The sequence below is a fragment of the Falco peregrinus genome, chromosome 16 (genome assembly GCF_023634155.1).
Source record: "Falco peregrinus isolate bFalPer1 chromosome 16, bFalPer1.pri, whole genome shotgun sequence".
Classification (NCBI taxonomy): domain Eukaryota; kingdom Metazoa; phylum Chordata; class Aves; order Falconiformes; family Falconidae; genus Falco; species Falco peregrinus.
The window spans coordinates 5,888,367-5,909,907 of NC_073736.1; the positions used below are offsets into that span (position 1 = coordinate 5,888,367).

General features: G+C 50.4%; 2 protein-coding genes across 2 annotated transcripts in view; one reads left to right on the forward strand and one right to left on the reverse strand.

Moving 5' to 3' along the window:
* Positions 1-4,834: 4,834 nt before the first annotated feature.
* LOC101919748 (polymeric immunoglobulin receptor-like) lies at positions 4,835-21,453 on the reverse strand. Its single transcript, XM_027797089.2, has 11 exons — positions 19,740-21,453; positions 12,030-12,125; positions 11,460-11,792; positions 10,440-10,769; positions 9,500-9,823; positions 8,731-9,045; positions 7,641-7,785; positions 6,994-7,112; positions 6,549-6,674; positions 6,347-6,405; positions 4,835-5,452 (listed from the first exon to the last, which is right to left on the reverse strand). The coding sequence occupies exons 2-11, from the start codon at positions 12,109-12,111 to the stop codon at positions 5,321-5,323; spliced, it is 1,965 nt and encodes a 654-aa protein (XP_027652890.2). The 5' UTR covers positions 12,112-12,125; positions 19,740-21,453; the 3' UTR covers positions 4,835-5,320.
* Positions 14,405-21,541, forward strand: part of PFKFB2 (6-phosphofructo-2-kinase/fructose-2,6-biphosphatase 2) — a 62,970-nt gene continuing 55,833 nt past the window's right edge. The window contains exon 1 of the mRNA XM_055819882.1: positions 14,405-14,696. Coding sequence (XP_055675857.1) covers positions 14,681-14,696 — 16 coding nt within the window. The 5' untranslated portion in view covers positions 14,405-14,680. The remainder of the gene's footprint in view (positions 14,697-21,541) is intronic.

Consider the following 21,541-nt stretch of genomic DNA (forward strand, 5'->3'; position numbering starts at 1 on the left):
AAGACCATCCAAGTCATCTCTTCATGCAGCCAGGAGGTGTTACGCACTCCTGGTGTCAGGGGCCAGCTAAATGCTGCTTATTAGCACAAGCCAGAGCAGTCAGACGCTTATGTCCCTGGTAGCACTCTAGTCCTAATATTTCAAGTGATAAAGTCTTACTGCTGCATTCATTAGGGTAAAGCCTGAGTAAGGCCAGAGGGCAGATCTCTGACTTGCTGCGTTTTGCTCTAGGAAGCAACTAAGCCGAGCAAGGTGCGCCAAAACTCTTGCCAGCTGTGTTGGCATGAGCACAACCGGGGCACTGCATGCCCTCCCCTGGCTCTGAGCAGCTCTCACCGCTGTCAGGGCCATATCGTCGCTCTAGGTCTGAATCCCTGAGGCTTGCATAAACCTCTTCCCAGCACCTCTGCCCCCATGGGACAGCCCAAATCTCCAGCTCTCCCTTTCCTGCCCCTGGGTATGGCCAAACAGCAGCAGCCAGGGCGGACGGAGCGCTGGTTGTTTCCAGCTCAGGCAATTTGTAATGATGCTGCAGAGGTGACACAGGGAAGGCTTCAGCTGCAGAGGAGGGTCTTTACCAGGATTTTGTTGTTAAGGAATAAAGTCCTTGCGTCCTCAAAGAGAACCTAGTTACTGCTTTGGTTTCATCCCCATCACAGGTAGACCCTGGTCAAGACCTCCAGCAGCAAACCAGCATTGCCAGAGCCTTGTGTCAGTCTGGTGGGCACTGCGCCTTTCCTCGGGCTGCAGAGGAGGAGGGACAGTCCTTGTCCCTTCCCAAAAAGGCCTGGTGGGTGACCTGGCTGGGTGAGCTCACCGTCACGCTGAGCAGGATATGGTGTTTCACTTTGAAAGGAAAGCTCTAGATTGCTCTCTATCCTTCCTCAAATATTTGTGTATGCCAAAGAAAAGCTTTCAGGGCTTTGATTCTCTTAATTTCTCATGGGTTTTTTCAGCGTGACTTTCATTTGTCCTGATGCCAGGGCATGAATGGGTGAATACATCCCTCCATGCTCTACCAGTGCCCATGACAGCTGACCTTTCAACAACACCACCTTTGAAATCAACTGTTGAAGAATGACAGAGTATCTTGCATGTAGCATGATTTTATGTTGAAGAAAAACCATTAGGAGTGAAGTGGTGATGCAATGAGATAGAGCAGCTCGTCACTGACCAAAGGACATCAGTCAGCACGTTCGGCAAAGTCTGGTGAAGGAGATGGGGATACTTGATGGGGTCCCTGTGGACCTTTCCATTGATTGTGGTGGGCTTTGGGTCACAGCTTGAGTAAGAAGCGTGGGTTTTACTCAGCATCCCCAGCTCACGCTGTCACAATTGTTGTTACTGATCGTAGTTCACTGATCATACACTGCAGAGTGTTGCGTGCCTCATTCCATGCATGTTTTACTGTTTTCATGGAGAATAGTAACTTTCCACTTTCCCACCTACCACAAGGCACGGCAGCAGCCCAGGGCTGTGCCCCTTTGGAAATGAGGTGCCAGATGGAGGTGGCAGCGGTGGGGAGGAGCAGGAGCTGCAGGCAGCTGCCAGGGCTGAGGGGCGCAGGCAGAGCCGGCTGGCACGATGCTCAGCTCACCCATGTTTCTCAACCCCTGCACCTCTCCCGGGAGGAGCGGAGCTGTGCAAAGGATGCCGGCAGGCAGGCTGAAGAGGAAGCAGATACGCCAAGGGAGAACAAAAGGGGTTTTCTCCTCTCAGAAATTTCCAAACCTTAGCCTTCTCCTGCAGCTTCATGACTGCTCACCCCTGGGGACACTTCCCAAGCGCACGCCTTTTCTGTTGCACTATTTCCAGCAACTCCGGGCGGGCACAGACCTGTCCTGGCCCCTCCGCACCTTTTCCAATATCCAAGCCCCTTCCCACCACGCTGCCGAGGGGGTGCAGCCTAGGACATGGGGCAGATGAGCTATACCCTTCTGCCTGGGGTCCTCGCCCTGCTGCCGGTCGGTGCTGACTGGGGCAATGGGGATGTGAGAGCAGCCCCGAGAACACAGGTACAGTTGGAGCTGCTGCCTGACCTCTCACAGCGAACCCAGTACTTACTGGGGGCGGGTCCATAATTCAGGAATTTTTATCCTTTATGAAAACTCAGCATCTGTAGATTAATGTAAACAGGCACTGCCTGGCACCCTGCTGAGCTACCATCCTGCTTTCATTTTAAAGTGTAGCTAATATTTTACTAAGACAGAAATATACTTGTGGTCTTACTGCAACACTGTCAGGTCAGACACTAGCCAGGGTGATGCTCTTCATTCTCTCTATTTTATGGCTTGCTATCGGAGCTGCACGTAAGCAGCACAGGCTCAGGAATTTGAATTTATCTGTGCAGTTTCTGCCCCTTCTCTCCCAAACAGCTCTGGCCCTGTCGGACACCTCCGCAGCCCCTCTCTTTGCCAGGCAGGAACCAGCCCAGCCCATTCAGGGAAAATTGCTTCTCTGCTTTGTCACAACTTCTTCATGATTGCTGCTTCCTATGTTGCCTTACCTGCGGGGTATTCAGCTTTCCGAACCAGCGTCTTGCTGACAGACAGCAGTGTCGTGCTGCTGTTTGGAAATCCATGCATCCATAAAGTGCCTTTCTCTGTTTAGTCATCCACTCTCAAAAATAAGACCAAGAGACAACATTTAATTACAGTCATCCTCGTTTCTGCCTGGAGAAACATGAAGTCAGCCAGGGAAAATGTGTGAGTGATGTGTGGCTCAGGCTTATGAAGCAAAGGGTGGGTTTTCAAGTCCACCCTTAGTGGGGTGGCTTCGTGGCAGAGGAGCACGGATTGGGCTCGGTTGTTCTGCCTCCAGGTCAGAAAGGGGAGATTGTTGGTTTGGCTGCTCTGGGGAGGTTGGTCTGTACTGTGCAGATGGACACAGTGCCAGTGAACACCGGTGTCTACCGCCTAATCAGCTCTACAGGGTGATAACAGGTCGCCATATGTGTGTATGTATCATATGTATATATGTTGTACATATGTCATATGTATCATATCATATGATTCACAGAATCATAGAAGTGTTTAGGTTGGAAAAGGCCTTTAAGATCGTCCAGTCCAGCCATCAACCCAGCACTGCCAAGGCCACCACTAACCCATGTCCCTGAGTGCCACATCTACATGTCATTTCAGCACCTCCAGGGATGCTGACTGCACCACATCCCTGCGCAGCCTCTTCTGATGTTTGACAAGCCTTTTGGTGAAGAGGTTTTTTTTCCCTCATATTTAATCTAAACCACCCTTGGTGCAACTTGAGGCCATTTCGTCTCATCCTAGCGCTTGTCACTTGGGAGAAGAGACCGACCCCCGCCTTGCTACAGCCCCTGTCAGGCAGTTGGAGAGAGGGGTCAGGTCCCCCCCCCATTCTCCTCCTCTCCTGGCTGAACACCCCCGGTTCCCTCAGCTGTTCCTCACCAGACTTATGGTCCAGCCCCTGCACCAGCCCCGTTGCCCGTCTCCGGACACGCTCCAGCCCCTCAATGTCTTTCTTGCAGTGAGGGACCCACAGCCGAACAGAGCATCTGAGGTGCAGCCTCACCAGTGCTGAGCACAGACGGACACTCCAGGAACCTTCGAGACTGTTTCCTCTCCTCTGTGTTTTATTTCCAGCAGCCATCTGGTGGGCTGGAGTCTCCCCTGAGAGCAGGGGCTAGAGCTCGTGAGACCTCTCCCAGCTGCTTATAGAATAGTTTGCCTGCCTCTTCATCCTGGTTGGGTGGTCTATAACAGACTCCCACCATGATATCTGCCTTGCTGGCCTTCCCACTGATTCTTGCCCATAAATATTCAACCCTATCGTTAAGCACCAGACAATCAGAACACTCCCTAACGTGCAGGGCTACCCAGCACCTCTCCTCCCTTGCCTAGCTCTTCTGAAGTGTTTGTAGCCATCCATTGCAGCACTCCGTTTGTGTGAGTCATCCCACCATGTTTCCATGACATTTTGTTTTTCCTGCTGCACAACAGCTTTCGGCTCCTCCTGCCTGTTGCCTGTGCACCATGCATTGGTGCAGATGCGCTTCTGCTGGGCTGCTGATCCCACTGCCTTTCTCGGGGGAGAACCCCTAATTCCTACATGACCATTCTGAGGTGCTTCTGTGGTTTGTAACACATCAATAACCCTTGTGTCTTTGCTGCTGCATGGATCTCCGTCCCCTACCTCCACTGAGATGGCAGACAGAAGGCTCTCGCTAGCACACTGTCCTCAAACACTCGCGTGCCACCCCCAGGCTTGTCTCTAGTAACCCTGATTTTACCCTTTTCCATCTTCAAATCTGGTTTAAAGCTCTTGCAACGAGCCCTGATAACTCCTGTGCAAAGATCCTTTTCCCCCTTTTGAGAGAGGTGTACCCTGTTGGTTGCCAGCAGGCCTGATGTCGTGTAAACCAACCCATGATCAAAAAAACCCCAAATTCTGCCGGTGACACCAGGCTCGGAGCCAGGTATTGAGCCGCTGGCTCTTCTTGTTTCTTCCCTCATCATCCCCTGCAACTGGAAGGATAGAGGAGAACACTCCTTGTACTCCTGATCCCTCACCTAGTTGTCCCAAGGTCCTGGAGTCTCTCCTGATTGCCTTTGTCATGCTGCGATCAATTCCTGCTCTTGATGGAAATGCATATGTGAAACATTACTCAAAACCTTTCTGGTTTATCTCCATTAATTGTGGGTTTCTTCTACCATCCTGTGCCATTTGCAACACCAGATGTGATGCTATAATCCTGCAGTAAAAGGAGGAGAAAGCCCCCCCCCCCCCCCCATGCACCCTTACTGTGTTTCTTTGGGTGTGCTCCCTCCGTGCCCTCCCACGGACCCACGAGTCCCCCTCGTCTGCTGAAAGCCAGTGCTATTCTTTATTGTTTGTGCATAAAACCACTTCAGACCACGTCTGGTCTGCGGGTACTGCCCTCTGGATGAGCAAGCTTAGAGGAATCGAAAGCATGAGACGCCGGTCTAGAGGGTTTTCCAGCTGCCTTTGAAAGAAAATGAGAATTTCAAAAAATTTGCCTTCTGGCCTCTGAGAGCCCACTGTGTTAGAAGGGTGTTGGTGGGGCTGGGGGTGTCGGGGGGTTAAGCCACTGGGGCTCCTGCCGTTTCCCAGTCCCACCTGCTCGCTCAGACCCACGCCTCCAGCCCAGCCACCCCGCTTGGCATCCAACGATTCCTCCTAAATCACCCCTCGAAGCTGCATTTAAGCAAAAAAAGGTCAAGCTATAGCAAAGCGTGGTAGCAATAGACAGCGCTGCTGGCTGATGTCTTGCTCTGATCCTTGAGGTAGAGCTGGTCCCAGTTGCTGCCACCTCAGTCTCTCGCCTTCAGATCTGGTCCTCCCAGGCCGGGGGGGGCACAGCCAGGGCAGTGCTGTCCCCCCCAGTGCCGCCCTGCGCCTTGCTGCTGGAGGTGAGGAGGAAGGTGGAGTAGGCGAGGTCAGCATCCTCCTTGGAGCTCTGGGGAAGGACAGGAGGACACTGTTACGTGGCCGGGGACGGACAGCAGCACGTGGCGGTGGAAAGGGCAGCGTTCAGTGGGCTGTGAGCTTCTCGGGATGACATGGGCAGACTGGATGAGTGGGACAATCCAGCAGGTCACACCGGTACTGATGCAAGGGTATCGTGGCTTTGCTGAGCACCAGGAAGATCCTGCATGTTTGCAGGTTTGGGACTCCGTAGCATGCCTGTCCCTGCGTGTTGGCACCCAGTTCACCTGTCCTAAAGCTGCCAGGTTTTACTTGTCTCCTGACAGTTCCCTTATTGCCTTGGTTCAGCTCTCGGCACTTACAACTCCTGCACATCGCCTTTGGTCAGGGGCTTTTAAAAAGAAGGGCTTGTGTCTGGCACCTTCAGTCATGCCACTTGACCATGATCTTAGCCAAGGGGAGGGGAGGCAAGGGAAGGCAGGGCAAGGCAGGGGCCACGGGAGCAAGTCACAGCCCTTGCAATGGCAGAGACCTCCCTCTGCCCCCTGACCCACAGCCCACGTGGGGGCAAGGCTGGGAGGTGGGACGCGCTCTGGCTTCTGGCCATCTGCTCATCCCAGTGTTTCATACTGATGGTAACAACCCCATTCCGACCTTCTGATGCTTCCCTGGGCTGAGTCAGTGTACTGTTTGACATGAGGCGACTGCTATTATTGTCTCTGCTAAACCATGGGGTCAGGAAGGGGTTAAGCCCCGCCCCCCCCCCCCCCCGAGGCTGATCTGCAGCAGGTGGCTGGATCCAGGTAGGATGGAGAACACCTGGGTATAAATAAGCCCCCTGGGCCAAAGGCAGCTCCTTTGGCAGAGGCTGCAGGACTGTGGTGGTGTCTCCCAGGTCAGTGGGCTCCCTCCTGCCTCCTCTTACCCTTTTTGCCTTCTTTGTCTCGGCCGTGCTTTCCGGGGGGGCTGCGGCGGTGATGAGCTCTGCAGGGAGATGAAGGGAGGGGTCAGGCTGGGGGGCCATCAGTGGGCAGGTATTTCTTGGCTTTTGTGGGGTCCTGCTGCAAAGCTCTCCCCGGCACCCCTTGCCCTGGGGCTGGAGAGCAGTCCATCGGTTGGAAACCTACCGTCCTCTCCTATCCGTGTCTCCTGGCTCTCTGGCACGCAGGTGTTATTGGTTGCGCTGTACTCCTTCACGCTTCCGAAGTCTGACATGCTGATGTTCGTCCTGTAGCTCCCAACGGACACCAGGTCTGTTAAGAGGGAGGAGGTGAATAGCTTGTGCGCTCGCTCAGCGTTGGTGCAAGTGCATCAGCACCTGTGCAAGGGGGCACCATGCAGCGCAACGCGCAAAGCCTGTGGAGGGGTGGTCTCTGTCTCAGCCCAGACACCCTGTGTGCTGGGTGTTGGAGCTGTAGGGGTGGGGTTAGTGGGAGCAGCAGGGTCCCTTCTCTGCCCATCGCTCGGTGTGGGAGCAGCTCATCCCAGCAGAGACTATGGCATGCTCAAGGTATCGCCTCTGTCTTAATGTTGCTGATATTTCTTGAGAGACTAGAAAAGGCAGGGACTCACCAGATCTCTTCAGCTGCCGGTATTTAAAAATGACGAAAGCTACCACAAGGATCAGGAGCACGGCGCCAGCACAGCTCAAACTTAAAACAAGTGCGTTGGGGCCATGGCTTTGCTCAGAGCTGGAATGGAGGGAAAGATAGATCACTAAGCTGAGAAGCATTTTTTTCTAATTATTCAAGACTGAATAATGTATATGAATGTCTAGCAGTCTAAAATCTGTATAGGATGGTAAATCTGAGTGAGCATGATGCAGTTTAATCAACCAACTGGATCCTAGCACATAAAATCAAAAAACAAATAAAAATGTAGGACAGACATTGTGCCAAAACCAGCTACATCAGCAGTTTGGTTATAAATGTGTGAGGGAAAGCTCTCTAATCTTGACAGAAGTGTTTTCAATTGGTTTTTCTGTACCTGGAATCTCTAATTGTTCCCTTCTAGGACTGTATTTTCTCAAGCTAGAGATTAATTTCAAGTCATCTTCCCTTTTGTTGTAACAATTTTCTTCTTTTCCTGTGGTGTTTTGCACTAAGTTCTGTGGGGACAAGAATTTGTTTTGCACGTGCAGCGTGCGAGCAGAGTACCAATAACGGGTTAAGGCAGACCTCGCAGAAATGATATGTGACAGAGGCTTGGAGGGAACTAACCTTCCTGAGGCATCTGCGCTTGGCACCCCAGCATCGCTGGAGGCTCGCTCTTGGGGAATGAAGTCACTCTTGGTGTGGCCGGGGGGGTCAACATTCAGGAGCTCCGGGTCAGCATCCAGGTTGCGGTTGGTGCTGCTTCCCGCATCTAGGGAAGGAAGGCACATGAGCAGCAGCGTGGAGGGGTAACGCAGAAACAAATGGGGCATTATGTGGAACTGAAGTGGGTTTTGGCTGTACCTGAGGGGCTCCTTAAGATGGGGTTTAGAGAGCTGAAATAATCTCATTCCAAGTAATTTATTGCAAAAACCTCAAGCTGGCTCTCTCTACCTGTATACTTTTCCAAAAGACTTGCATTTCGAAGTTCTGCCTCTAATATTTCCAGAACAAATTCTGAATACTTGGTTTGCTTTTAATTCTACCCACCAAAGGCACTGAAGTGAGGCTGTTTCTCTCTGGTTCTGCTTTGACCACCATCCACTTAGCACGGTTGCCTGTGGGATATCTAGTGCTATGCTTTTTCCTCTGCTTCTAACTGTTCCTCTTTGAGAAAAAAAAAAAAAAAATCCAAAATATTGCGCCGAAGCTGAGACTAGGCCCCTTATTGCTGGTGATAGTCTGTGCTTTCCTGCTCCCTGCTGCTTTCCTGTTTGTTAAGATAATGAGCTCCTTGGAGCGAGATGTCTCTGAACTACATGCAGTCCTTCACCTGACAGGTGTCGGATGTTGCTTAAGCGAAATGCTATTTTACATAATTTACTAATTACAAATTGGAATAGCAATAATTTGTCAGGACAGAGTTAAAAAGTTAAAATGGTGTGGAAGGAAAGGATTTTTGGACTGGTGTTTTGTTGGGTTTTTTTTTACGACGGGGAAGCAAAACCCAACGTGTAGATGAAAACATCTACAAGTTGTGCCAAGTCAGGGTGATCTCGGCGCTGAGCATGGGAGGCTGCCTGGGTGACAACGCTTCTGTTTTGAGGTGCTGCAGCCTAGTGGCCATGGGGAGGACGTTTATCTCAGCAGAAAGCAGCGTCCTTCCCAGCCCTGAGAAGCAGGAAAGCCCCCTGCCTGCCCCTGCCTCGGAGCTCACCTTCAGTCACCCACAGGTGCACTGCCATGGTTTCCCCAAGGAGGCCGTTGCGCTTCACTCCACACCAGTACCACCCCTCGTCTGTCTTTGCCACCGAGTTGAAGCTCAGGATAACCGTCTTGTTGTCAGTGTCACAGGTAACGTCTGGCCCCGGCTGCCTTTGGTCAGTAGCAAGCATGGGGGTGCAACTGGTGCTGCTCCACTTGCACCAGTACTTCTGGTAGGAGTAGTACTTGCATCCGTAAGAGCAAGTTAAATCAACCCGTGAACCCACTCGTGCCTCCACTTCCTTCTTTCCCTGCAGCCCAGGTTCTCCTGCAAGGGCAAAGAGAACATCAAGGCTGACGTTAGTGGCTTCTGTGGTGGGAAGGGTAACTGGCAGGCAGTGGTGCTGCTAGAGATGGTGAATCAGGGGATGTCCCTCTGAGGGACAGTGCTCCTTACATAGCTGAGTTAACGTTAAAGATGCTTTATGTGCACCTCTGAGTGAATGTGTGTGTGTGGACGACAGGGTTTGCAAGGCTTAAATACTTGCGTGAGAAACTTTTGTGAACACTTTCCCATAAAACTGAAACCTTGTGTTTCCATTTTAAAGCTAATGAGGTGTGTTGGGGGGTGGGGGGATTGGTACAACGTTTCACCTTATGGGATGAAAGTTCAGAGTTGCATCTCGCATCTCTTCCCGAAGAGCCAGATCTGCTCCCTTGGGTGCTTGGGAGGTTTTGTACCTCCTGAGCAGGCAGCAAACCACCAACTTGCGAGCCCGTACCTTCAATGATCTTCAGCTCAGCTGATGATTGCTGCTCCTTCTCCTCATCTGTCATGCACCAGTAATAGCCTTTGTCACTCTCCTTCAGCTGGTTCAGGATGATGGTGACCGTGTAGTTCACTGGGCTGTCGTACATGGCCACCCTTCCTTCATACAAGCCCGACACAAACCCAGAGGTGTCTATGATCCGAGCACACCCGTTGTTTCTCCACTTGCACCAGTACTTCTCTGAGGACTTTTTGATAGGTATATAGTTGTATTGAAAAGTTGCGGAACCTCCTTTTACTGCAGTTACTGTGAGCGTTCTTTGGGGAGAGTTTGCCTCTGGAGATAAAAAAATGTAATGAGCATCTGTACACATTTAACTCTTGTCCGTGTGGCACCCTCCCAAGGGACTAAGTTCTATCAGAGCTGAAGCACAGCTAGGGGAAGCTCAGGGGTGCAGATGGCAGAAGGCTGTCCTAGCATTGTTAGAAATTGGCCCTAAAGTGTCTGTCAGGCCTTTGCTTTAACCCGAATTCACTGGGTGGTTGCCATCATGTACTGACATTTCAGTTTTGCTCCCTTTGCTGGGGGAAGGGTAGATCTCCTTTCTCAGTCTGTCGTTTTGGCATTTAAGGAATCAAGACTTGAAGAGACAGTTTGCTTGTCTCAAACTGGGGGGCAGAGTTTGTCTTCTGGAGTCCTGGGCTAGCCAGACTGGGGAAGAGTGTTAGCTGCTGTTGGGAAGGTTAAGTCTTAATACAAGCTTTAGTAGTGACAGTAGTAGTACATCACATATAGTTAAATCAATAGAAAAGTGTTCGAGATAAGAGGATAGGCTCATAGCACTCTGCAAAGGGAAATTCAAATTCTTGTTAAATAAAGTGAAACTGCTAGTGGTACTCCTAAAAAGAAGCAGAGATGAAAGGAAAAAAAACACTGGGAAGAGCGTGCTTACCCTCATAGACATGCACGTCCAGTTGCTTTGTTTCTCCTTGTTCCCCATAGACGCCAACCCCACACAGGTACAAGCCAGAGTCTTCCCAGCCCATCTGAGTTATCACGATGCTGAAGGAGCCTGGAAGCTCCTCGTTGCTCAGCAGAACTCGCCCTATGTAGTCCTTGTCAACGTCACCACTGCTATCGACGATGGTACGGCAGCTGGTTTTCTCCATCTTGCACAAGAATTTCCTCATGCTCGCGCTGTTATTCCCAAAGCTGCAGGACATGGTCACGGTGCCATGCAGCTTCACATAGAAGAGCTCTGCTCCCTCGGGTATGTGTGGCCCTGTCCGTACAGAGACACCGGTTAGGGTCTACTGCCTGTTCCGTCAGTAACCGTGGGCAGCTCTGAAGGCTTTTTTTATGCACGGGGTTTCTCCCTGCTTTCCTGTATTTCATGACCACATGCCACTCCTGGCCAGAGCACTGTCCACCCAGCTGCATCCCATGCTTCTCGCATACTTCAGGGCTGAGGTCTCTGCTGTACCACTGCCCACTTCGTAGTGTGGTTTGTCCCAAAGCCTTCTTGCTGAGGACCGTGCCACGAGTTTGCACCATGCTCTGCACCCTGAGCCTTGCCCGGTGGTGGGGTGCCATCCTGCACACCGTGCCCTCGTGGACTTGTGCACAGGCTTGGCTTGCACAGCCTCAGCCGTGGGCTGGGGTGATCACGTCGGAGTGATGGGCAGCTCTGCCCTCCGACTGCATCTCCCTAAATTTTAGTGACTGGGAGAGGTCAGCAGTTTTTAAGCAGTGTTTGTGACCTTGAGATAAGGTTTAGTTAATCCGATTTTATGCCAGATTTTTGATCAAAAAATTCATTCTGTAAACAGGGGAAAATGAAAACTGCTTTTTCCTGAATGCATGGAACATCTTGAGTTCTTAGACACTGGACAGGCTATCTGTGGAGCCTGATTAAAAAGAGGGGGGGAAAGTTAAAGAAAATAATACTTTCAAAAGCCCCCAAACTGATTACCTTCAGAAACATCCAGACTGACTTTGTGGGAGAGCCCTCTGCCATTGATACCAATGCCACACTGGTAGGTGCCTGTGTCCGCTGCTGTAAGCGCAGAGATGTTAATCTGGAAGTGTTCTGCCTGCGGGTAGTTGGTGATGGAGACTCTGCCTTGGTAGCCTGGAGCAGTGTAGCCGTTGGTGGAGACAACAGTTATGCAGCCCGTGGTCGATTCCCTACACCAATACTTTCTGTCGTGCCTGTTCACGCTGGTGGGAGGGTAGAAGCATTTGATGGTAACCGACCCGTTGAGCAGACCGTATACCTGCTGTGGGCCCACCACAGGGCTGGAGACTGCAAGAGGAAAACACGCTGGCTGTAAACATCAGCTGTGCCACGAGCCCCAGCGGGCTGCAGGGCAGGGGTACTGGTGCAAGCATGGACCCAGGGCTCTGCAGCACCCTGTGGTCCAAAAGGTCCCATGGCAGCCATGGGGTAGGGATACCCTGAATCCTGCTTCCCCCCCTTAGTGATGCCACCTCTGGTCTTAGGCCACCCACAGGACCCGTGTCCCACGCAGGTTACACTTACTTGCTGCCTTGGGGTTGTATCTGCTGCTTACAGTTTCAGCTGGGAGGAAGGCGAGCAGCAAGACGAATGCCAGTGCAGGCATTTTTCTTGCATTCCCTGGAAAAGGCACAGACGTTGGTGAAAAAATCATACTTGCAAAATGATTAAGTTAACTGATCAAGTAATCTAATCGCCTCATGTCTGGAGGATACCAGGGCTGTGGCTACTTGAGCTAGAGAGAATATAGCGTTTAATCCCTTCTGCCCAGCAGTTGCATGGGGAAGAGGGAGCTGAAAACACTGCTCTTGCCTGTGTTGCTGCATGGCATCACGACTGCCCGTGGGTCTCATGGCAACACCAGTCTCCCCTTCTGTAAATTGAGGGGAGCTGTTCTTATGACGAACTTGGTTAACGCAATGCCTGCAAGCCACCAACATATCTGTCCCTGGGGCACTCTGCTCTGGCAATGTCCCTTGGGCAGGCAGCAGCAGCGGTGTGCACAGCATAAAAAGCAATTTTGGCCAAACCAGAAGAGACTTGATTCAGAATCAGAAGTGGTATCAGGTTTTACACTTGTAAGCCAGATCAGCCCATGGCAAGGCTGAAGTCCAAAAATGGTCCAAAAGCCACTGAGCCCTGGCAGGCATGAGGGTCAGGGGGCAATCCGGAGCTCAACTGCTCACTTGGCCCTTGCCAGGAGATATTGCTGCTTTTAATTGTTTAATAGCTGGGGTCATGTTTTCTTTCAGTGTTGTCCACACAGTGAAAGGAAGGCTTGTTCACTTGTGAGCCTGGGTGCCAAAAGCACTCCTTAGGAAAAGCTGCTCTGACAGAATGGCTTGGTTTGGAAAGGACATTTGAAGGTCAACTAGTCCAAGCCCCCTGCCACGGGCAGGGACACCTGCCACCAGCCCAGGTTGCTCCAAGTCCTGTTCAACCTGGCCTTGAACCCTTCTGGGGATGGGGCACCCACAGCTGCTCTGGGCAATGGTGCCAGTGTCTTGCCAACCTCACTGTAAAAATTTCTTCCTCATCATCAAGCAGAGTTCCTGTGGGAGCCAGTATTTAATTACTGTTCTTTATTTCCCTGGTCTCCTCAAGGACATGCAAAAGAGAGAAAGGGTAATATTACCTTTTTTTTTTTTTTTTCTTTCCCCAACTGCTGCTAAAGTTGGTGAGATGCAAGGATTTACCGCTTGCACCCACCCCTCCAAGAATCAGACTTACACCCAGTAAAGCCCTGTCGCACCTGTACAGCCACCCAAACCTTCTGTGCCACCATTAACCCTTGGCCAGGGCTCAGTGATGGTTACTGGGGCATGCCAAACCCAACCGCCTGTCTCTGGAAACGTGTCCATAGTCTTCAGGGTGAATATTTCTGACCTTCCCCTTGTTCTGGGCTGAGTGATGGCCAGAGGAAGCCGAAGCTCTTAACTCACTGAACTGTTTTCTTCAGCCTGAACCATGTGTGCCAGTGGGTTTGGTGGTGGAAATGTGCGTTACCTGAGCATGGCTGCTGCCTGCCTGCCTACCCAAGCACCAGATAAATGCTGGGTGTCAAAGAAAGCCTTTATAAAAACGTAGAGGAATTTGATTTCAAGGCGTCAAGTGACACAATTTTATTAAGGGTAATTCCTGGTAGAAGAAAAAGGCTTATTTCCGTGTTGAGATGAATGGTGTTCTGTTGTTCTTTCTTCCTTGTATTGTGATTTATAATTGCTCAGTGGTCACTTGTCCAGGGCTAATAATTAACTCACTGAGCATGAAAAATGCTCTTTCAAACACATTCCAGAAGGAGCCAGCAAGACAAGCATAACATATTCTGTAGAAAGCAAACAATATGGCACAAAAAGGGCCTTGATATTTGCCCCGTGCTAAGAGCAGTTCCTCTGGCTGATGGTCACCTCTCTGCCCTCCAGTGAAGGCAGCATCCCAGTTCAGCTTTCCCCTTCTTGGCAAAATTTGAATAATTGGTTAGTCTGATTCATTCCCAAAGCAAATGGCTACTTCAGGGTTACAGGCAACATCATCTTGTCAGGTAGGGAAGGGTTACCAAGACCTTTGTTTCAAAAAAAAAAAAAAAAAAAAATCTGTGTCAAGAAAGATGCATGCAGGAGTGCTGGCATCAGGGTCCTCGTATGCATGTTAGAGCAGGAAAGAATTTTTACCCTTCTATCTCTGAGGACATGTGCACTTGTGCCCGCACAAGAGCAGCGATTCTTGCGTGCTCACATGACCAGCATCTGCAGCTCTGAGTTGTCCCTAGTCTCGTTACCTCAAATGCTGTGAAAACCTTCCCCCAGTCACTGAATGAATGGAGAAAACTCCCACGTACAGCAAGTCTGAGCCAGCCCAGCTACCAGTTATGTAAAAATCTGTGCTGAACTGTCACGCTGATCATCCACGGAGCTGGGTGGCTGGAAACCCCCTCCTGCTCCCAGGTGCGTGTTGTGCTGGGGCAGCGGCACTTCCTAGCTTGCAAAAATGGTGCAAATGGGCTTTGCAGGTCACTCTGCATCAGGCAAGAGCTGTTTGAGTTGCTGGAGGAGACTTTCATCAAGCTGTTGGTCCTTGCTTTCAATGAACTTTCGCTGCTGGATGTGCTGCCTCTAGTCAGAGCTCAAGGTCTAAACCTCAGAGCTGCAGGGAAGAGAAAAGGCTGCTGAGCTCATATGAAAGGGAGCGCAAGTAAGTGACTGTGCAAGCGATTTGTGTTCGTGCTTCTGCAGATGGAGGGGGAGTTGAAAGGACAGAGGAGACGGGACAGCAGAGGTTTGCAGGGGGCTGTAGAAGAGTCGAGAGGCTTGAAACCAGAGGGAAATGCCATGTATGCCATCTCCAGAGCGGCTGGGAAACAAGCTTAATGTGAGTGTGCTGGAGAGGGTGAAGCGCCTGTGCCCAGCCTGTACTTCTGCCACTCAGCTGCAGCTTCTCACCAGTCTATCCTAACTTTCAAGGAGTAGGGAGAGGGGAAAAAACCCAGTGCTCCTTTGCTGCAGCATTGGTGAAATGATTCCTGGAGCTGGCAGTGGAGATAAGGATTCATTTTGGGCTCTATATACAGATGCACAACCATATCAGTATGTGCTTTCTGACTCTGGCAGCACCAGTGGCTTCAGAGGAAGGTTTCCCTAAGTCCAGGTGGGGTCTGGTGGTTGTCACAAAGCATGAAGCTTATGCAGTGCTCCCAAAACTTTCCAGCTGCCTTTGGTCACCCCATACGGGAGCACTTGCACTGACTTTGCAGGTGGCTGATGCTCCTGCACTGGTTTTGCCTGGGGGCTGGGTGACGTGGCTGGGTTGGGATCTGATGTCACACTGGGTTCCCCTTCTTGCTCTTGTCCACATCTCCTGCTTCCCCTTCTTGCAGGCACTGACCTGCGTGTCCAGGTGCCTGCATTGGATCTCGGATGGCTCTTGGAGCAAGAAGGACTGGGCACATGAGACCATGGTATGCCCACGGACAGAGGGACACTGGAAACCTCTTCTGCAGTGAAAACCTCATCCTAGCACATTGCAGCAGGACAGGCTGCCAGGACCTTGTCTGGTAGCTGATGTGCATGACACTGTGGGTTGGTGCCCACAGCCCACTTGGCATGGCCATCGGAGCACCAGAGCTGCCAGGCAGGAGGGATCACAGAGGCTGGGGGAAACGTGGATGCAAGATCTGTGCCACGTATGTCTACGCAAGCAACGATGCTGCTGTCTTAAACCTGATGCATTAGGAAACCTAGTGAGAAACTGTCTGCAAGGCAGTGCAATGGACTGGTTGGGAGGGTGCCCAGTTATCCCTGCCGGGATGGTGTCCCCAAAAAGCTGCTCTGCAGCACAGGGCAAAGAAGCCGTGGGTGCAAGGTGCTGGCAACGTGCTCGGCAGCCACCCCTGTTGGCATTTTGGCCTTCAGCTCGCCCACGCTGTTGGGCCAGTTGCCGCAGGCTGGTGAGCCGTCCCGGTGGTTAGTTTAAAACATTTTGATAGGTGATGGCAAGGGGGGATTAAAACTTTGCAGTAGTTCCCCCCATCTCCCCTCGTTGTGCAGGGCTGGCAGAGAAGCAGCTGTGGGGAAAGCTTTGCGCCGCGTGAATGTGTCTGGTGTTTGCAAAGTCCGTGTTGCAAGTCGGCTGCCTTTGGATTACTACCAGCTGTGGGCTGTGGCTGTACTCCTCTTTCTTTGTTTTTGTTTGTTTTTGTTTGTTTTTGGTTGGGTTTTTTTAAGCTACAATCCAAATCTTGGTTTTGTGTATTTACTTTCATTTTGCATCACCAACGCTGCTGGCTTCCTTCCCTGACCTGATCTGACAGGTTTTGAAGGTTTTAGAGCACAAAACCAGTATTCCAGCTGAATTCAGGAGCTGGGAGTTTGCACGTTGGTGCACGAGCTTTCCATTCTGAACTCTGGCCTCTGGACACCAGTGTCACCAAGGTGAGGGCAATGGCATTGTCTTGTCCAGGATGCTCTGCCAGGCGGGGGTGGCTCCATGCTCTCCAGCTGTTTGCAGAATGCTGCTGTGTTTGTGTGTGCAATGCAACAGGGATTTCAAAGAATTATATCACCCCAAACCAGAACAGAACAGGATAGGATAATCATTAGCAAGATTGATACTAACAAGTCAAAATATTTAGTTTTAATATGCTTTAAAACAGGAGAAATAGCCATTGCCAGGTAAATGGCATTAACTTTCTCCTAGTTGCCTATTTCCATGCTTAGCTTGAGTTGCTGTATTTGTGACTGTGAGCCCAGGAAAGGGCTGCTGAAACCCCCACCCAGAGTGCCCGTGGGGGTGTGTGAGTGCATGTGAAACCTGGAAAGGGTTCAAGCATAAATGAAACCCAAATATCTATACTATAGCGACAGGTTAAAACTCATTACAACTTGTAACATGCTTGCATAATTTGGATTTTGTCGTGTTTCTTCCTACCACCGACATGCATGAGACCTTGGTGTGTGCATGTGCTGGTTAGTGCTGGGTGAGACACGGACCCCCCGCAGCATGGGTTTGGTGTGAGCAGCCATGCAAATGGAAAAATTACAAGGTCCTCTGCAACATAATGACCTTTTTTCTTGCTTTCCAACTCAGGACAGCTAAATGGTTTTGTTGTCTTTGTATCATCTTGAAAATGGATAACGCTCTCTGTTTCGATTTGGTACATTGCTGTGCTCTTAAACCTCGCTGCGTTATACCTCCACCGAGTGACAAAGAAATCTGAATGCTGTACGTAAAGCTCCGGGGGGGGTTAGACCCACAGTCAGTCTCTCTTGCTTACATGGACCACATCTTCAGTGTTTCTCCAGCCACAGAAGTGGCTGGTGGTGCTTTTGCAGGGTGGTGGGAGGCAGGTCACTGTGGTGTGAGACCTCCTGGGACTGGGTTTCTCAGTCGACTTGGACACTTCCTCAGATCCCTCCATGCTGAAAGCACTGCAGGGTCAGCCTGGCTTGGGAACATCACCTTCCCCTCCAGCGCTAGATGCATCTAAATTTTAAGATAGTATTTTCAGGTTTCCAGCAGAAAGTGCTCTCTGACCAGGTTAGCTCTTCTAAATCCCGTTCGTTGCAGGACCTGGGCTTCTACGGTGCTTCTGTGACTCAGTCATATCTCTCTCAGCAATATCTTTGGATTTATAAGCATTTGAAAGAGATCAGGACCTGAGCTCGGAGTTACGCAAACCCCAGCAAAGCAGCTGCTCTTGCTGGGTATGAAATACCAGAGTTCAGTTCCCAAATTCTGCTGACTCAGCTGCAAGGCTGGGCTCTGAGAAACCGGGATGCTCCTAATGCAGCTTGCCAGGGATCAGTGCGGTCCAATCCATTAGCTATTAACTATTGCTCTTGGCAATGACCGGCATCAAGGTCGAGCCATGGGATCAATGAAACATGAGGATTCGGTTGTCACACTGTCCTCCTGTTTTGTGGAGTGTTTACTGTTATTCAAGTATTTGAGAAATAATAACGCATAGAATGGGGTAAATTATAGAAATCTTTTCCTTCAAAGCCTTTTGAAGCAAAGCCCACTAATGCCACAAAGCTGGACAGATGCAAACTGTTGAAGAGACAGGCAGTGCTGAGCAGCAGCATCAGGGGTTATGCTGTGAGGAGCAGCACTGGCACATGTGCTAGGGGTGATTTATGGAGGAGCTGATGACTTCTGTGCCTGGAAGAAGAGCACAGCAACAGCCTTCTTGCTGCACAGAACTGGGGCTATCTACACCTTTACCCTGCCCATCGAGATGGCTGCATAGATCACCTTACTGCAAGTTTTATTTGCTGTAGTGGGATGGGGAAAAGCCACTGATCCACTCCATTTTCATGGAGTTCTGAACAAGCAATCAACTTGAAGATAAAAGATCAAGCTGACCTAAACACATACAGAAAAGAAGTCTTTCACGTTCCGAACTGATGCCTCCTTTACAGTATGGACCGAATAAATAGGAGATGCTAATTTTGTGATGCAGTGGGTAGAAACAGCTAGGCAGATCTTACTGAAGATTATCAGGGTTTACTAAGAAATGACAGTTTTCAGGAATTTCTGCAGTACTTGTGACACTCCTAGCTAAGAATACTTGTAAGTGCCATTTAAATACTGTCCCATGAGCAATATGTTCTGGAAAACAAATGAAAAACAATGATCAGGCAGCCCTCATGGCAGTGTCTGAAATTCCTGCTGAGATAGTGCTGCTGGCCTAATGTTACGTCCCTTGAAGCTGTGAGGTATACCACACGCTACCTTGTGACATAATTTTATCTTTTAAGCTGTTAGATGCCCTGTGCACCACCTTGTTGCTTTTCAGATAAGAGTGTCACGGTTCACTTGTGTCTTGCTTTTTGTTTGTCTCTTGGTCTGGAAAGTGAAACAAACTTTGATGCTGTTCAACTATTTTTCTAGTCTAACACTACTCATATTGCAGGAACTCACAGTGCAGCCACGGTCTGTACAGTGACAGCTGCTGGACGGATGGGTAGTGCCAGCACATGTGTCACTAACAGCAGCACGGTGGCTACGAGGAGGTGGTATCTCTCTGTACTTTGGATGAAAAATATTAAAAGTCCAATGTGAATGTTTCCTCTGAAGAATAAGAATTCAGGTGTGCAGAAAGCCACCCCTTTGCTGCTGGCCTAAGCGTGAAAGGAGTCTGCCAGCTTCCTCTTATTTCATCTTTTTTTTATTTCGCGTATATCCCCTTTGCTTACGCTCCAGTATCCATTTATCTTCCTTTCCACTGTGCAAACTTGATAGCTCTTCAGAGCTCATTTAGAACATAACTGCAGCAACTCTTTTCTTAAATTTCAAAACCTGCATCCCGACAACTGTCTCCACGTTGTGGTTCAGAAGACTGGAATGATCACAGATGGAGTTGCAACAGTTTAGATTACTACAGCAATATTTACTAACATTTGTTATTTTCTACCTTCAAATTTAATGCAAACACTGTAATGATAATTAACATTTTTCCAGAAAAGAAAGATTAAAAATTGACTGCAGAGAAGAAAATATAAACATCATTAGCTTGATCCCATGCCTCTGACCTTCTTTTAACAGAAATCAGCCTCCCCACCAGCAAGACCTGCACACCTACTCGCTGCTGGTGCGGAGCTGCTGCTTCCCTCCCCACGTGTGCGAGGAGGAGTCCTTAGAAGTGTCTCAAGACTTTCATTCTTCTCCTTCCCCACCTCAAAGTGGTAGCACAAAAGATTTTGCGTTTCAGAAAGACAACGAAGAGGCATTACTTACACTCCGAGTTACTTCTGCAGACTGTTTCGTACTTGCTTTTCCTTTCAGCCAGAACGCTCCTGGGTTTGCTGGTGTCTCGGTGGCCCAGCCCAGGACCTTCTGCGAGTGTCCTGCCTCCCTGCCACAGCCGGACACAGGCTCTGGCCGTGCCAGGCTGTTTTAAATACTCCTTGTACCTCTAGCCCTGCATTTCCACCTGTTGTGCCTTAAAGGAATAGCATCCAAAAACTCTGGCAGGTGAGCACCACCCCACGTGAGGGCAGGGAAGCCAATGCCCATGCAGCTCTGCTGGTGCTTTGAGGGTGCACGCTGTTATTTACCTTCTGATTACACACTGCCGTTGCACAACAGCCACCCAAGGGTGGGCTCCCAGACACAGTCCGGGGCACCTCTGTCTCCTTTGGGAAGGAGGCCAGCGCTGTGTTGGGGTCAGGTCCGTGGAAGGTCTTCTGCTGGGAGGTGGGTACCTCTGAGGTGGCTTTCTGCTCGGACAGAGGGCAGTTGTGACTCCTTGGTTTGAAGATGGGTCCCTACACCTGGCCCAAAGACACTGGGGAGCCTGATGGGGTCCCAGTCTGGGTATGCAAGTGTCCAGCCAGCCCCCTCCTCTTTGTTGGCATTGCAACATCACCCTTGAGCTCTGATTTCATTTCTTATCATCCTGGGCAGGACAGCCCCTTGCTGCAAGGACTGACCTGGCTCCTGATCTTGTGATACCTCCAACCAAGAGTGGCATGGCTTTGTAGGGAAAAGATGGATAAACCCAGGTGGTTTTTGGGTGTTTTTTTTTAAGCTGTTGCACATTTTTTGGAAACCAGTGTCCCTAAGAAAACCTTGGTTGGCTGTGCTGGAAGAGCAGGTCTGTCTCCCTTCCCTTCTCTCTCCAGCCTCTTTGGGTCCCCTCAGCCCTGTGGGAAGAGCAGGAGTCTGGCTGGGCAAGGGTTGGTCTTGTCTCTACAGACCAAGAACATTGTAAGCTCTTTAAAATGAAAAATGATTAACAGGAGGTTTTCTGCCATCTTCAGCCTCGTTTCTTTGCTCTCCTGCTGTAGGCATGTCAGGGGCCCAGACACAAATTCCCTGTGAACTGTGGGGTTGTCAGGAATGAGATCCTGTGAGAAAGTACAATTAATGAAGATGAAGGTGTATTTGTATTGTGTGGGATGAATCATTAACTTGCTTTACCTTGTACTAATGATGCAAAAGCAGTAATTTCTTCTGACATACAGAAGCTTCATACAAAGCTTTTCTCATCCACTCTGTGAGAGTGGATGAGCTTAAAGAGGACGGCAGCTCCAAGTGTTCTCACTGTGCCTGAGAGCAGCGAGATCCTGGCCTGGATTTGGGATGTTTGGCAAATTTGTCAGATCTTAAGCCAGCCTTTGAAGTACCTTTTCTCTGGCTAAGGGTGCTGAGCTCCTTTCTTCCCATGAATGTGCCGCTTTAGAGGTGAGGAAGGAGCTTTGGAGGTGAAGGCTGTTGCTGTTCTTGCACAGGGTGGCCTGGTGGGGATCTTGAACCGAGAGAACAGCCACCATCTCTCCCAGATGGGAGCAAACGCTGATCCCCCTGCAAGCCATGTCCTTCCCACCTGTGCTGCTTCTCTGGCCACTGCTGGCATTACTTGTTCTCTGGCACAGACTTGTTCTTGCTTGGCCACAATAGGCACAGGTGTGTTTGCTTTCCTACACCTCCTGCTCCCCAGGCGCCTCTCCTCTGGGTGCCAGCATGTCTCCATCCTGCAGTTGCACAGAGGTGCGTGTTACAGAGCCGGGGCTGTGCAGGGGGAAGGTGGCACGACC